The sequence below is a fragment of the Contarinia nasturtii genome, unplaced genomic scaffold, assembly GCF_009176525.2.
Source record: "Contarinia nasturtii isolate CC-2019 unplaced genomic scaffold, AAFC_CNas_1.1 Cnas_scaffold_129, whole genome shotgun sequence".
Taxonomy (NCBI): domain Eukaryota; kingdom Metazoa; phylum Arthropoda; class Insecta; order Diptera; family Cecidomyiidae; genus Contarinia; species Contarinia nasturtii.
Genome location: NW_022197486.1, coordinates 10,077,612 through 10,094,743, shown reverse-complemented (window position 1 = coordinate 10,094,743; position 17,132 = coordinate 10,077,612). Strand labels below are relative to the sequence as shown.

The following is a 17,132-nucleotide window of genomic DNA, read 5'->3' as shown; positions in this document are numbered from 1 at the left end:
GTACAACGTACGACGTACAACGTACGACGTACAACGTACGACGTACAGATTAACATAAACAATGCTCAAAACGGCCTAATTCGGGTTCTCTGACCTCAGAAACGTCCAGAAAACATGTTTCTGAAGTTTTCAAAATTTTGACCGATTACAATACTTTTCACCTTACACTATGTGTGCGGAAAAGTAAAAAGCAACAAAAGTAATTTGATGTAATATCATTTGTATGTTTAGCTTTTTCGAAATAAAAAATAAAACGTCTTTGAATCATGGCAAACATTTGCAACAAACTGATCATTTTGTGATAACGTTTTTTGGTAGTATTCAGTCTTTAATCTCTCACATTGTTTCTATTCCACTTAGTAGATTCTTTCGACTAAAGCTATAGTTTTCCACGTGCAAATTATCTAATATGGTACTCAGCTACTTTCAATGAAACTAACAAGATATTTGAACTTGAACATTATTTTTCTTTGACCAAGATACGTTATTGTTCCATTAGCGATTGTTAGTATTTCATTATTTAACCATTGGGGTGTATCATTTGAATTTCTCAGTGCACTAACAATTCTTTGCTTATGTGTGCGTCAATTCTCTAGCTCTTTCCAAAGTATTATTCTTTTTCTATTCACAAGTACATTTCCGCACCTTTCTTTGTGGTTATTTTCTGTGCGATTTTCATAAATCATTCCATTGTAAAAGTGACCTTCATATTGACGTATTGCCTACATTGTGATATTGGTTGGATAGCTTCTGTAGCATAATGGAGATTTCATAGAGAAATAAAGTAATAAAATAGAATTTCAATGAAAAAAACACAATAAAAAACCAACTTATATGTGCAAAAAAACATCCTTTTCAATAGAAACGTAAAATGATTTATATTTCATAACAAAGACCAAATGGGCTATATTGAAAGTATGACGGTAGCAAATGCACACTAAAAAAATATGTGAATGTCTTTTTCCGTGTAAGCTCATAGATAGGTCTTCTTCGCTATCTCATCGATAACACCACTTATCTTTAGCAAATTTTCTCGTGCATTTTATGTGTACATGTTATAATTTAAACAACTGCTTTTTAACCACAGTTGGTGAGATTCTAATTTCGTTCGAAGTATTGATGAAATCAGTGATCATATTTGCATTAACAAATCACCGGTTCTGCATTGAAAAGTTTTTTATAAAAACAACAAATCTGTGCTTTTTACATTTTAACACACACAAAAATAAGACAATTTTTTGAGCGTTTATTACATTTTCCGTCGTTGTTACTTCTTTTGAATGACATAGACACTGACGTTAACCATGTTAAGTACTTTCTCGTTGAGTTTTTTTCTATTCATGTTGTTTTGTTATGCGACAAATCCTTATTTGAAAGTGTTTTGGCGATCTAAATTTAGATAAACAAATATGCAGAAAAAATGTGTTGAATATCTCCAAATGTTTAGATATTATGGCCTAGAGCGTACATTCAAACATGTTTTCAATGTAAAAATGTATTCAAAATCCTTTCAATCCGCAAAATGTTGCGAACGAAATATTTCCATGGCATTCCAAAAGGTTTTTCATGCTATTGGGAATGTATGCATTGAAGTCATTATGAACTCGAAAATATTTATAACTCTTACATAACTTTTTGTTTAGTCTGTTTTCCTTTTATTTTTGTGCTTTGGATAAGAAACATAATGTTTCGTTGCAAAACGTGTAATGAACACATTTAATTTATTCATGACGTTCAACTAATTGATTCAACTGAATTCGATTTCATTAAGAACATTGTCATTCGCAACAAATAATGATGTAATATAAATGATAAAAGAACTGCAGCCTAGGGGGTAGACACAATAGAGAATGAATGAATACCAATGAATTGTCATAATACCTATCTTTTTTCAAATAATACAATTACTTACTTATTTAAAGATTACTTGTAAATGTGAATACCGTGATTACCAAATGTCAAATTGATATCGGTAATAAAGATTTCAAGTTTTTTCCATTTCGTTTTAACATTCACCATTTCGTAATTTATTTTAATTTTTTCTGTTTTCTTTCTGTTATTTTGATCAAAATTGTTTTCGCATTTATTAAACCAATTGAAATACTACAATTATAGCGTTGAAAAAGTTTTTTTTAATATTTGGAAGATAATATTCATATATGCACATTGTGAGACGTTGCTGAATGCATTGACATTTCGTCTAAAACTGAGAATACCAAGAATACCAAGAATACCTTCAATTTCGGTGAATATCTCAAGTAATATTCCATGTGTCTACCCCCTAGACTGCAGCCGGTAAACAATGCCTGACATTCTTGCCCGTTTTTTGACAAAGATCAATAAATGATTGTCTTATGCAAGATTTGACAATGCGGTAGCAAATAAATAAAGTGAATAAAGAATTGTAGGGTTGTGTCATTTTTCAAATCGTAATCGACTGATAAGATATTTCTTCGAAAGCCTCTTTACAATAATTCGATTTTAAATGTCAACACATATTTTTGTTCTAACCGAGTTATTTCTTCCACACTGATCTGATCACATAAATCTGGGCACATTAACATTCAAACCCCCGCCTTGCACTCTTTTTTTTATAAATATGCAGCTGAAATACTTCTTGGCACGTAAAAAATTTCGTGAAGCACTCAAGCCGTATGATGTGAAAGATGTCATGGAACAATATTCCTCTGGTCATGCGGACTTATTAAATCGTGTTAGGTAAATCGTACCGAATTGAAATGTGAATATTGCGATGAAATTCGATCGATTTGCTTGGTTTCAAAAATCATTTAAAGTAATAAAAAAAAAAACAGAGAAACGAAAACAAAATGTTAAACGTACCGAAGCAAATTCGTTCATCGCATTTGTCATTTCGTTCGGAAACCAAATGCACACTAAAGTCTATCTACCCCTTTCCCATTGCACCATACTAATACTAAACTTTCGCTACTATTTATGCACACATCAAATCCCATGTTTGGATTTGGTCAACTTGATGCTTTTGATTTGCGTAACAAAAACAGGAATTTACAGTTTAGGTGAGATTTTCTTCCTTATTACACTTCTTTTGATTTTTTTTTAATTTGATTTGAATCTTGCTCCACTAGTTTTATTGTTTGTTTATTCCCATCATACGTCCTCAAGGAAAAAATTTAAGGGGGGGTAATTGAAAAAAATCGAGAGGGGTAAGCAAAAAAGTGAAGTGTATTTTGCGAAAAGTGTACCTTTTTCGTTTTTTTTTTTTTTTTTTTGCTCCTCACTTTTTGGGCGAAAATCCCTAGCAAATTTAAAGAATTTTTTCTACGTTGAAAACAAAAGTGAGGAGCAAAAAAAAAAGGTCCTCACTTTTTTGGCGAAATTCCCTAGCAAATTTAAAGAATTCTTTGAAAATTTTGAAGGGGTAACACTTCGTCAGGGGGGGGGGTAATCGGACCCCTCCGACCCCTGCTGAGGACGTATGATTCCCATACTAATTTTACTGTTTCGTTTTAATATTGCTTTGATTGAAATGAACATTTACATCGTGTCAATATGCAAAAGTTTCTTCGCTTTTCTTTTACAACAAAACACATCAAATGAATTTTCCATTTTATCCCTCTTCATTTCCATTACAATTCTGATCAATATTCAAAGCTCTAGATAGATTTTGTATAGAAATACAATATGTTCAAGTGTCTTGATACAATACAATATGTTTGTGCCACCCCCTTATTGATCTCCATGGTTTTTTTTTTTTTTTTTTCAAACAACTGAATGCAATTGAAAGTGAATTTTTCGGTCTTTATCGTATAAATGCACTTTATATTTTGTCAATTGTTTGCATTGTTGTATTTATCTCATCGTGTATTTGACTTTGGATATCATTGATATCAGACCAAGTCACAAGTAGCCACTTTTATATATCGTACTTATCTACATGCAACGTATGATTCAAAATCATTTGTATTCTAGTTATATATGTATATTGATTTAAATGTATTTTGATTGTTATATGCTCTGTGACTTGTGTCCCGTTTATTTGGAAATTATTGACATTTTTTATGTTCACCTGCATCGTTGATCGATTCAGTGCAGCTGACGCTCCTGTTCCAAGTAGTAATTTAATCAAATCGAATCAATGAAAAAAAGAGTGGTTTATATACAAAATGTTGTCTTAATAAAATATTTTTCATCTACGTACCGCAATCAATACCGATTTGTTTTTCGAAAATATTTTGGAATGTAGCTGCGCATATGCGTATATTTTTTTTATTATATATATTCTCCATGTGTGTCGGTGTGTCGTAAATTTTTATTGTCATGAAAATATTGTCTGGAAAATGTGTTGTTTGAGTTTTTGCCAAAGTTGAATTCACTTCACATTCATTTTCATTCAAATTGGAATTCGTTATATTCAACGGATGACAGTTCAGCTGACAAAAAAAAAACATTTAGACGCGTCAAATGTACCTACATATTTCATCTGAATGTTTGACTAGATTTTTAAACATTCAAAAAGTATTCATAGAATTTGATAGGTATTTTTGTGGACTGTGTCATTATACTAGTCTACAAGAGTCTAAAAGAGTAAATTGTATACGGACACACAAAAAAAAGATTCAAATATGTTGATGTAACCGGAAAATGCTTAATTTTTTTGAAAACTAAAAATTTGAATTTGAAAGTTTCTCCCTTAAACAAACTAGTTCATAAAACTTTTTCTGCTGATTCAGTACATTTGCTTTGTGAGTGTGACCATAAAATTAATATTTCCAAGTTTAAGAAGTTTAATTGGATGAATGCATTTTCAATATTATTTGAAAGAACAGCATAGCTTGATATCATGTAATAAATCCATTTTTTTTTCCTTTTTTGCAGAAAAATTTTCTTCTAAATTCACTGAATCCTTCGTTGCATTTTCAAATCATTTCAAAGTATTCAATATGTGTAAGTGAATGTAAAAATGCAAATCAATACAATGTTTGACTTTTCTTTCACTTTTATTCGCATTTATGCTTGTAGTCAATGCCAAAAAAAAGATACCAGTCAAAATTCTTCAAGCTCGAAACTTACTTGAAATGCGGTCGAAAATCAACTTCTGTAATCAATAAAAATCAAATCAATTGGATTTTGCAGACAAAACATATGGTATTTATCCATGAAATTTTTGTTTTGTAAACTGTGTTCACCATCAGAACCATGAGCACAAACAACAATTTCGTTGGATAAAAGCAGTCACCGACATTTTTGAGTCTTCGGTTTCGTTTATAATGTTCCCAAAACGCACATACTTCTTAATTTAAGATATCGATTTGTAATTCAAAATTAATAAAACTTTGTGTCTCATTCAAATTCATCGTATGTTACTGAACCAAATCTAATAGGATGCAGAATTCCAGAAATGTTTTGCCTAAAATGAAATACGTAAACAAACTTTGAAAAGATTAAGGGCTGTTTCACATTTTTTTTTCTTGATCTTGAAATAAGAAGAATAAGAATGATCCAATTCTCATTCGCAGTGAAAAGAAATACTTCGTTTATTTAATTTGTAATTTAATATTATTTTGAAAAATTCTTCATTGCGACGAAACACATCAACGCATTTATTTAAGAAAAGAATATTTCATCAGAAATGCGCATTGAAACCTTTGAAAAAATAATGTTCGAAACAAATTCTAGTATTAATTTCACCAATAAAAAAAAGCAAAGAATGCTCGCTTTTGAAAATACATTAATACAAAAAAAAACTTAAATAAAAGTTTTGAAAGAGAGTACTCACAAACCAGTGAATACATTGTGCTAAGATATTAGCTTGTCATATGCAGTAGCTGCTATTCAGTAGGCGCTACGTTTCGGCTAAAAGCAGAGCTGCTCTTTGACTCTGTGAGTATGGTGTGTCACACAAATGTACACACAGCGTTGAAGAGCAGCTCTGCCGTTAGCCATAGAACAAACTAATATCTTACCACAATGTATTCACTGTAACAAACCTATGCCTTCTGGATGATGAAAATTGTCCGATCTTTTAATTAGGACTTTAATTATAGAATTACATAAACGAATAAACAGTTTTCAAATTTACCGAAAATTTCAAGTTATAAGATCACAAACGAAATTTTCGTATCGCAGATGGCCTACCCTGTTGGTTACAAATAAGGAAGTTTTTTCCCCTTTGCGCACGCCTTTAATAAAATCAATGTATAATCTTTTGTCAATTTGTTTTTTAGAAATGATTTATCGTGTTGTTGTACAAAATATAAAATACCCCGGACTCCAATCACTCTTTGTGTGTGTAGATATTTATGTGTACAAATCGATAAATGAGTACGAAAAGAACGTATGTTTTTCGCACATTATTTCGCTAAACTGAAAAGATGTAACTAATTGAAGACTTTTCAAATCGCTAAAATCAACCATCTCACTTTTCAAAAAGCGCTTTCCCAGAATATTAAATTTGAAGTCTGAAAAAACTTAATCGTTCTTTTCGTGCTCTTCGATTGAATTGTAAATGTGAGAACGGTATTCAAGCAAAAGAGCAAGTTAGTAAATTAGTAAAGACTTGTGCGTGTGTGGTTTCAATTTTTGTCACTAATCAATATAGTAACTTTGTCGAATGACGAACGAGGTGTTTCTTTTGTTACTTGAAAAACTTTTGCTTAAATCATTCATTGTCATATTTAATTACAGAAGAAGAGTTAATGTGCACCAATATCAAACTTTAATGTCGATTTTGTCTAATTTTTCCGCTTAGCAATTCTTTCGATCAATTTATAGGTGTAAAAATGCAAAAAAAAAGTTGTGTGTCAACGGCATGTAATTGAGCTATATTTGTCGTATTTTCCGAAACTATAAATGTATCATAAATCCACATCTATATATATTTGTGTTTTAGTTAATTTTCAAACTTTTTCCGTTTTCTCTTTTATTGATTTTATTTTTGAAGTTTTATTCTTCATTTGTTTATTATTTTTTTACATTTTCCGACGAACAAATTTGGATCGCATACATATACAGAAAACATTGAATAGATTTGTATGTGATCCTGATTCGTTCATTTCAAATATTTGAAACGAAACAAAAACTAATGGTGTTTCCTCTCTCTTTCTCTCTTCAATTTAAATAATTACTCTTAAAAACCCAATTAAATGAGTAGATTAGATCAAATTCTTGGAAAACAAGGATCTAAGGCGAAGGACGTGTACGCATCGAAAATCAGTTTAGCATCGCGTGTTGTCAAAGTTGAACGATCAGTAAGTATAAAAAGATGATTTTTTTTCTTTCTCTTCATTCGGTAGTATGGTGATACGTTTGAACTGTACATAGGTTGTCGATATTGAGGAGAAACTAGATATGCTATTGAAAACATATATGGCAGATCGTGATCGGCTTTTAGCTCTTCCATTAGTTCCTGAAAATAATTCACATTCCAGTAATTTTAAGAACAATCCACCAGCGCCGCCGCCACCGCCTGCTCCTGGTGTTGCAGGCATACTAACATCGTCCAATTCAGTGGTAAGTACAAATGCAGATAAAGAAAAAACAATAATCGGGATAAAATGCGAATGTGTGTGTATGTGTGTGTGTGTGTTGAGCTTTTTAAAATAAATCAATATTACTGTTTCGTAGCCGAAACCTATTCTAATAGAAAAACAATTCTCGGAACCGAATTCACCGATTTCGAAGACTTTCGAATCATCGATTGAACAAGAAATGCAACAACAATCGAATGCACAAGAATTATACGCAGCCGAACAACATTCACAACAATCACAGCATCATCATCAGCAGCACCAACTACACAAAAGACCACCAATGCAACGAGGTTATTCGGATCTAGGTAATCGCATTAAAAAACGAGTCACCTTGAGGTAAGCATCTTAAAGTTGTTCCAACATATTCTAGCTATTGTAAAATGTCTCTAATACCAACTCGGTTACCCACTGTTGATACCACATTTTATCTCTCTCTCTATATATATATATATTTGCAATCTTTCAATAGTTCGATTCCATCACAATACGTTGACAATAATTCCATTCCGCATGACGGTAGCGGTGACGTTGTGATTGTGGTGCCAGCCATCGATAGTGATGGTAAAGGGGATTCAATATTGGTTAGTCGCTTGCCGCACGAACATTCGGTTTGCATTGATCCCGAAGAAGCTGACATGATGGAGCCGAACAGTCCAAAGACAATAACCGAAAGCTCAAGTAAATATATCGAAACTCGTTTTTTTTCTTCTTTTTATCACTCTTTCTCTCTATCTCACGTGTTTTTTTAACAACTATAACCATGAATTCAAAATTTGTAATGAACGTATAAACTAACAATGGGCGCGATGTATAAACTAACAACATAATTCGCTGTACAATTTTCGCTTATGATTTTTGATAAAGAAACAATGAAAATATTTTCAGCGAGCTAACACCGCATCGTATCCTTCAATTAAATGTGTTTTAATCAATAAAATAACCAACACAAAATTAAAAACCTGCAAAAAAAAAAACCGAAAAAACAACAACAAAATTTAATGTATATTTTGTCTTTCTCTCTTTTTTCTTTCCCTTTTTGTTCATAATTCATTTGATACTGCAGCCGCGTCTTATGACGGTTATTCTTCATCGACATCGCTTTAGCATCAAAGTGACAATCAATCAATCCAACAAAATGATCGCGTGCTATGGAATGATAATCAAAACCTATTTGAAATAACTAACGATAGATATATATCGTCAATGATTTAAATATTTGCCATTTTTATCAGATCAAGAATGCTTTTTACAAAAAGTGATCCCACGTTCGTAACAATTATGATTAATATTAGTTTTGATTCCATCTCAAATTTCAATTTAAGTTTTCGTAAATCAATGAGCGCATTGGTGCCGTCATTAAAATGATAATTTTCATTCAAAATCATCCATGTAGATGGTGTGATAAATATGAATTGAAATGGGCACGATAGCGATCATCAAAAGTTGGATCGGGGTGATGTGTCAAACACGCACAGACTATTTGCGAGTGTAACAAATGCTTAACGAAGAGCACGCAACCACATTTAAATGTGCTAATTATGTAAAAGTCGAGAAAAAAAAATATTGATGGTGTAAAATATGGTGGCGCAACAAAAAGGCATAGATATTGATTTTTGCAATTTGTGATGTGAATAGAATAAAATTATGGACGATTGGTTGCTGTGAAGGAAACCAAAGGCATCCATTGATTTTCAAAATCGATTATGCTTACTACAAAGTGGTTTTTGTATTTTGTCGAGTCCCTAACTGAAGATCTGCACAAAAAAAACTTCATGACAAACAAACCAAAAAAAAAAAAAAAAACACACGAAACTGATAAGACAAATCGAAACAAGCAAAAACATGATAAATAAAAATCAATTGAGAAAATTTATCGATTTTACCAGTGAGTCAATGCACAAATTTTGCTATAATTTTTTTTAACTAAAGACAAACTATTGTTTTTGTGATTTGGGTGTATGTTTCTATAAAGTTATTTGGTAAACATTGTGTCGATTGTCTGTCAGTGTCACACATACTTTTATATTTACAAATAGTTTTTTTTTTGGGTTAGTTATGTTTCGTTTCGTGTCCTCTCTGTTCGGTGCTCAAGTGAAGAAACAAAAAGACTTATGGCGTTTTATTTTTCATTTGGCTCGAAACTTTGTATATATATCACGACACAGCCAGTCCATCACCAATGGAATGAAGTGGCCTCCATAATGCAATGCTGCAGCAATGGCCCCTATGGTCGCTAATTATTGTATTTACACAATAATTGTTTATGTAACATATTTCGGTGTGTAAATAAACCAGCTGAGACCCACTCGCTTCAATTAAACATAAAATGGTAACTTTTTGTTTCTCTTCTTGAGCCTGAAAAGATGAAAATCAAATAAAAGAAAGCATTTTTCCGTCTTTCCCCGTCATGTTCATTTGCTCAACATTTTATTTATTTATTTTTCATCCGTTGTGTTTTCAGTTTCTCATTTGCTGACCTTTTTTTACGTTGATTGTTCTCCATCCTCTAATTTAGGCTCACTGTGCGTGTGCGTGTGTGTGTTTGTTTCTTCGCCGTTGTTTGTTTTATGATTATTATTCAGTTTGAGATTTTGGTTGGGACTGTGTATGTGTGTATATTATACATACATGTGTCTTCTATTATTATTTTTATCAGCGCATGAAACACGAGTGTGAAAAATGTCTTTTATTATTTAGGAATGTAAAACAAGATATGCTTTTTTCCCTTACGCTGTTCATCTTTATCTGTTTGTTTGGCATCACCGAGAAAATGTTTATTGAATGAGAGAAACACCGAAAAAAGCACACATTTTCTCTTTGTATTCCCAATATTCAGCGGTGAAACACAACGGATTGATTATTTTATTTATAAATTTTTACTGGTTTGTGGCAGTCTTTCCTTTGTCTTTGTTAATGTCGACATCGTTGTTCGTATTCTGGCAAATCTCTCTTTGCCATATTCACCATACTTGGCATTCATCGGACACAAGTAACAATTCCCGATGTAATATGTGTTTTATTCATTGATAGCAACAACAACAACAATAAAAAATAATAATTTTATGTCTGAGGCAACTCGCATTGTTTCAAGTAAATACGCGCTGCACAATATGTATATACGTGTCTCAGTCCAATGCACCGATTGCGGATACGATTCAAGACAGTGCGGCTATCTACGTTTTTGCCACGGCTACTTCAATTATTTGATCAAAATGTTGGGAAGCTTCACGGAATCAACCATTTTATTTATTCACCGCTATTTACGTTGGCCTGTCAAAACATAATTTACCGTGCCATACCTTTTCAATTTTAAATTTCTGGCTTCTGGATATATATTTAGATAACAGTGTTACAACATTTTATGCAGCCGATGTGAATATTTTATTGTTGGCACCGTTTGGGTGTTTGCATTATTTGCATATTTGATTTTCATTTTTTTTTTTAATCAAATCTAAGTCCCTAAGTGAAACAGAGAGTTTGTTTAATTTTAATCGTGATTTTGTTCTAAATTAGAAATGAAATTTTAAATATTCAGTTTATATTTGATAGAGAAAAGAATACGTTTTGCACAGTCGCTTAAAGGTGCGATGGAAATGCATTCGTTTTTTCTTGTGTTAAGAAGATTTTTCACAAAAGAGTCATTTTTACTCGTCATTGATGGTTTTGACCAATTGGTGAGACTAACTCGAAACTTTCCCTGTTTCTTCTCCTACTCTAAGTTCTTCATCAAAATGTTCTATTTTCCATTCACATCAGTGTGAAATTGAAGGGCTTTCATATTAGCTTAAAAATGGACTAAGTTCAATATCTTTTATTATTTCATTCGATTAAACAAACTTTAATTTGGCAAAATGGATTTTCTTTAAAATACTTTTTTTTTTAATTCATTTTTTTTATGTTATGCTGGTTTGTTATGATGCATTAAGCATTTGCATGTACATCTCCCGACATGTGCTCCACTATCTCTGTCTCTCTATAACTCTCACACATAAAATAATTGTCAATAATTTATCTTTCCGGCACAATTACCCTGTTTGTATCACTCTATTTTCTTCCTTCTATTTCTCTCTCACTTTCTATCTCTAACTAATTTTAGCTCAATCGAGTTTTATGTTTTATTCAATAATTAATATATTTTAACTGTTCGTTTCTAATTTTTAAATATACGTGTGATCCTTGTCAGTGCACCATATCATCTCTCTAGTGTTCTCACAAATCATCTGTGTTTTTATCGAAAAAAAAGTCTGACGTTATAATTTTTGATCTGTTTACGGATGTGCATCGCCTTGTACCTTTTCAATTGGACCTAAGTTTTGTTTTGTTTCCCTTTGAATAAAAATTCCATATTTTTTTTCGTTTCGTTTGTTTTTTTTTTTTTCGCTAAATCGTGTTAAACATTGTGTAATGGGTTTTTGACGATAGAGCCTGTGTTGGATGCATTGTACCGCTGTATAAATGTCAAAATGATATTTATTTAAAACAATGAATGATACCAATTAAGAAGTCTTGATGTCTATTTTATTTTGAATTTGACCTAATATTGCATACTAAACTAATTCGTGACCATTTTCGATTGTTATGTATTTTGTAATTTTTTCTGTATTGTTTGTTTGTTTTTTCTTTTTTTCATCTGAATTTTCTTTTATTTTTTGATATTTTCGCTGCTATGGTCATTTTGAATCGACAGTTGTGATGGTGGACGAAGGCGAAGAGGAGGAAATTGAAGAAAATGATTTGGATTGTGAGGGTGAATTGGGTGATATGGATGTGGAAACGCCACCATGGAATTTTTACGGAGACGAAGATATTGACTGTGATGATGAAATTGATGATCAAGAAGACACAGCATTGCTACGTGCATCGGCTGCAACTCAGATTGTGATAACGCCTATGAGTCCGGTAAGTATTTGTCACACATTCAACGGAATTTTCGGATACGATTTTTTTTTTAATTATTTAAATCTATACCAGGTGAGCTCGAATGTAGATTTAGCCCGAATGAGCAGTGAAATTGCTGGTAATAGTGGTCGAAATACAATGAGCATAACAGATGCATCGACCCCAATGTTGACAAACATCCGAACCATGGACCTATTAAAACCGGAAGCATCGTCATCGACACGACTTTTGCAACCGGATACCATGTAAATTTTACCATCTTCAAATACAAACATACGATTTAATAATGTGCGATATGCTTCAAATATCGAACGAACGTTATAACCTGTGCGAGATTGTGACATTTTAATCGATTACCGGATAACAATCAACGAGATCAAATTTGTTTATTTAATTATGCAATAAACGAAAACAAACATGAAAACAAGAAAATCAACGGAAATAAAACGATCGAAAACGACAATTGAAATGCCTCGAAGCTGCACATACACATACACACAGCTCCATTGATTTTCGAAGTTTAAATGCAAGCTAATTTAAAATCAATTTTCTCTTAATGTCACGCCCATGTATCTTCGATTCGATAAAATTAAGAAATCAAAATGGAAAGAAAACATCTGATACTTTAAATGATTATGACATTAGTTTAACTAGATATGCAAACAAAAAAGGCGCATTGTTTAAATTAGAAAACGAATTATAGACTTTTATGTAAAAGAAAGAATATTTGTTAAATTTTAATGCTGACGTAATGAAGGTCAATTGTTAAAAATGGCATGGACCTTGACTATCCGATTTAAATCTAAATTTATTAAATCGAATGACGTTTTCTTTTCTGTTTTCTTGGATCAACTAGAGTGACAATGAAAATCGAAAATATCTTGTGAATCCGTACCTTCCTGTCAATTCGATTTGATATCATCTTTCAATCTATTTCTCAATTTTTAATTTTATATCCATACCAATTGCTTGTCTTTATTGTTACGCAAATAAAGAAATGATCTTATTGCTATATTAATATTGATATAGAGAAAAGTTTATTTAGGGGTTGAATTGATTCAGTGTACAAATTACTGTGGATTTGAGCGTAATTCAAGTGAAAAAAAAATAAAATAAAAAATAAATCTAAAATAAAATATTTATGGTTTCATACACATCATATATATATAGAATCGCTTATTGGGTCGACATGTAATAGGGTATATGTACCACGTAAGCAAATCGAAGTAGATAAAAGAGAGTAAAAGAAATCCCATCCTATTTAATTTTAACCAGAAACAAAGATGAACAAAAACAAAAACATAGTTACAATAAAAGCAGAGCTCATTTTTTGATGCAACTATACACGAAAAACTAGCTTTACAACAGACCTTCTGTCTTGGAATATAAGACTCTACTATGCTCGAATAAATCACACAGACACACAGATATATTTCAAAATGATTTTCCGACTTGTAAACCAAAAGCCACGCAACACCAACAGTCATATCAAGTGGAATGGCTGAGGGAGAGAGAGAGAGAAGAGAGAGACAAACTTTCAAACAGTTTCTTCGGCAATAGTGAGAATAAATAATGAACAGAAATGTGATATATATGCAAAACAAACTCCATTTCCGCAAATGTTGCGACAAAAAGAAACCAAATGGCTAACAATTTGCACACTATTTAGACACCAACGAACACAACAATCTCAGCAATATGGCAACATGTAAAAGTTCAGCAAATCAAATCCCAAAGAAAAATATTGAAGTAACTTTTATTCGGATCATAATTCATTGAAGATGAAGAGAAAAAAAACGAGATGAGCATGTTGTTTGTACTCAATTTGTTGTTACTTACGTTGAAGGAAATTGATTGTGTCATCTTCAACTTCGCATTCAATTCACTATAAGCAAAAGAATTGCATTTACATTTCGAAAAACTAATCATTTTAAAGTAAAAAGAAATTGTTAAATATGCAAACATAGTTCCGGTCAAAAAGAAATTCACTCATGTATACATTCAATTTTCGTCTGGGAAAGTTTCGGGAATACCAACTTTGCAAAATTTATAGACAAAAGGAAATAATATATATATTTAATGGTCAATTTTGATCAAAAATCATTAAACAAAAAGTTGAAAAGTTGTTAAATTTCTTTTTCTACAATATTAAGAATGGTACGATGGCGTTAAATTATCTTTTGTATTTCGATTGATCGAACTGCTAATCTTCCGTCGATAAAACACTTCCATACAAAATGGTAACCGGAAAACCATCCAAAAAAACCAAAAGTTTGAAAAACAAAATGCAAAACCGAACAATGATAAATTGGCCTGTGTTCCCAGTTTCATTTCGGTCTATAATTCAGTGAGAGCGATTATAATCAGAAACTTTTTGAATTTTATTCCAATTTATGGTGTTTTGTGAAAAAAAAAATCTTGTTAAGTGTGACCGAAGACATGTTTGATGAAATTGTTTGTACTTAAAAAGAATGAACCGAGTGTCATCTGTTCGATTTTATGTCTAAATGTGTAAGAATTTAATGCCAATTGGACTTTTTTTTAAATTCAAAATCTGAACCAAAACGACTTTAATGGGACTAAAATTCAGTGCTTCGGAAATTCAGCGGGCTTTCTCTTCCTTTTCGAAAAATGTTGTTTTTTTATACAAATACTACTTAAGATCTTTCTCTGCGCATCTGAGCATAAAATAAAACGTTTTTATTTTTCAATGATTGAACATGTTGAAGGAATAAATCAGGTTAAATATCAGGATGCAAGTAAAAGGGATCAAAATCATTTCAAAACACATTAATTTATTTTCACCAACATTCCACAACAAACAAATAAATGAAAAGAAAACCCAAAAAACGAATTGTTTTCGTGTCATCTTTGCTTAATATGTATTTTAATTTAAATAACATACATGAACAATGAAATGGAAAACGTGAACAACGCATTTGTTGTATATATTTCATCCCAATTAGAAATTAGAATGCAATTAGCTATAGTAGTCATAAACAAATAAAAATTCGAGTATAAATGTTATGAACGGAAAAAAAAATTAATACAAATAATAAATTGATTGCATCAGTTGGTTTTGCGGACCCATCAAAAACACATGTGTACAATTAGGGTGTTTCCCATATCTGTAAATAGAAAAATGGTATTTATTAATTCAAAGTAGGCAAAATTCTATGATAGTTAATGGCATTTATACAACGAAGCGATTGATGTTAGCACTTCCCGAAGCGAAAAACAATTGTCACATCTAAATGTATAAATGCAATCGAATAGTGAAAAATACACACAGATAAACAGTGCCTTGGTAGTACTTCTTCGAAATGCTGAGACACAACAGTCAGTCTCAGTTAGTGTAACAAAATTACAATATTAATTTTAAATTAATTTTCGAGTTAAAATGGTGATTGGTAATGCTTAGGCTGCTGATTATGTCTCTGCAATGTTACCGGGATATCCAGTCCAAACAGGTCACAATGTCCTATAAAAAATACAAATGTCATTTAACACAGACCTAACGCATCTATAATTTGCAAATGCCTTTGATGAGAATGCATTTGGCGGCCACGATATCACGATCCCAAGTTGTCTGATGCACAATCATTGGTTGGTGATCGTCATCGATTTCCGTCACACATTCATCATCGACTGCATACGGTTGTTGAGCGACCTCTCCATCGATTTCCGCTGCATTTTCATCATCGACTGCATGTGGTTGTTGATCAACATTAACGTCAGCATATTCCAATACACCACTCACTGCGTTTACTTGCCAGTTTTGGATACACGGCCACCTTAGACAGTAAACGATCAGCTATAATATCGAAATCATGCTCAGTCATTTCACCAGATTGCCTTCAATATAAACTTTGTTATCCGATGGCGAAGGTAATCAGTCCAAAGTGTACCAAGCGGTGATGGCATTCGGCCGATACTGATTCACCATTGCTGACATAGTATAGTGAAACTCTTTTTCTTCAATATTCGATTGATTTTGCCTTTCGCTGATAATCTGACGATGGAACAATAGACACTATCAATCGCTTCGTTATATGAATGCCATTAAATAATATAGAATTCTGTGTTCTTTGAATTCAAAAGTACCATTTTCTCATTTGATATCAGATATGAGAAACACATGTGTACATACATTTGTTGTATTTGCTGCAGCATTTTTTTGAAGAAAAAAAAACACTTTTTTGTTCAAATAAGATGATTCAAAAATTTTGCTTCTGCGGTAGTCCATTTTCGGTTTTCTTTTTTCCTTAAAAATATCTTGTTTAAGACCAAAATTTTACTCCAGTCTCAATATTTGTACAACAATACATTGTGCGATTCATTTTGTCATAAGCGTTTATGTTTTGTAATAAATTATGTATTATGGATATTTGCCGAAAATACATATAAATAAATATAGTATAGTTAAAATCTAAACAATGAAAAGAGAAAATCTTATAAATAACCATAAAAAAATGACTAAAAATCCAAAAAAAAAAAAAACAAAACATAATATAATTTTGATTTTAATTTTGTAAAATTTTGATTTGAGTTACGACCAAGTATATTGTGAAAAGACGATTTCATTGGAATCCACTACAAAATGGTATATGAGCTTTACATCAGTAAATTTAATTAAAACAAAAGAGAACGATCAAGAGATAAATCACGAATTAGACAAATGACCGTGATGAAAACATTGAACGAGAAAGTGTATATTTAAAA

The 17,132-nt window shown here is 31.7% G+C and overlaps 1 protein-coding gene across 1 annotated transcript in view; it reads left to right on the top strand.

Annotated features, from left to right (window-relative positions):
• LOC116346185 (potassium voltage-gated channel subfamily KQT member 5-like) overlaps positions 1–16,750 on the top strand; it is a 38,431-nt gene extending 21,681 nt beyond the window's left edge. Inside the window, exons 9-16 of the mRNA XM_031776127.1 lie at positions 2,606–2,718; positions 3,024–3,038; positions 7,133–7,229; positions 7,303–7,491; positions 7,606–7,847; positions 7,981–8,189; positions 12,199–12,410; positions 12,483–16,750. Coding sequence (XP_031631987.1) covers positions 2,606–2,718; positions 3,024–3,038; positions 7,133–7,229; positions 7,303–7,491; positions 7,606–7,847; positions 7,981–8,189; positions 12,199–12,410; positions 12,483–12,659 — 1,254 coding nt within the window. The 3' untranslated portion in view covers positions 12,660–16,750. The remainder of the gene's footprint in view (positions 1–2,605; positions 2,719–3,023; positions 3,039–7,132; positions 7,230–7,302; positions 7,492–7,605; positions 7,848–7,980; positions 8,190–12,198; positions 12,411–12,482) is intronic.
• Positions 16,751–17,132: the final 382 nt, after the last annotated feature.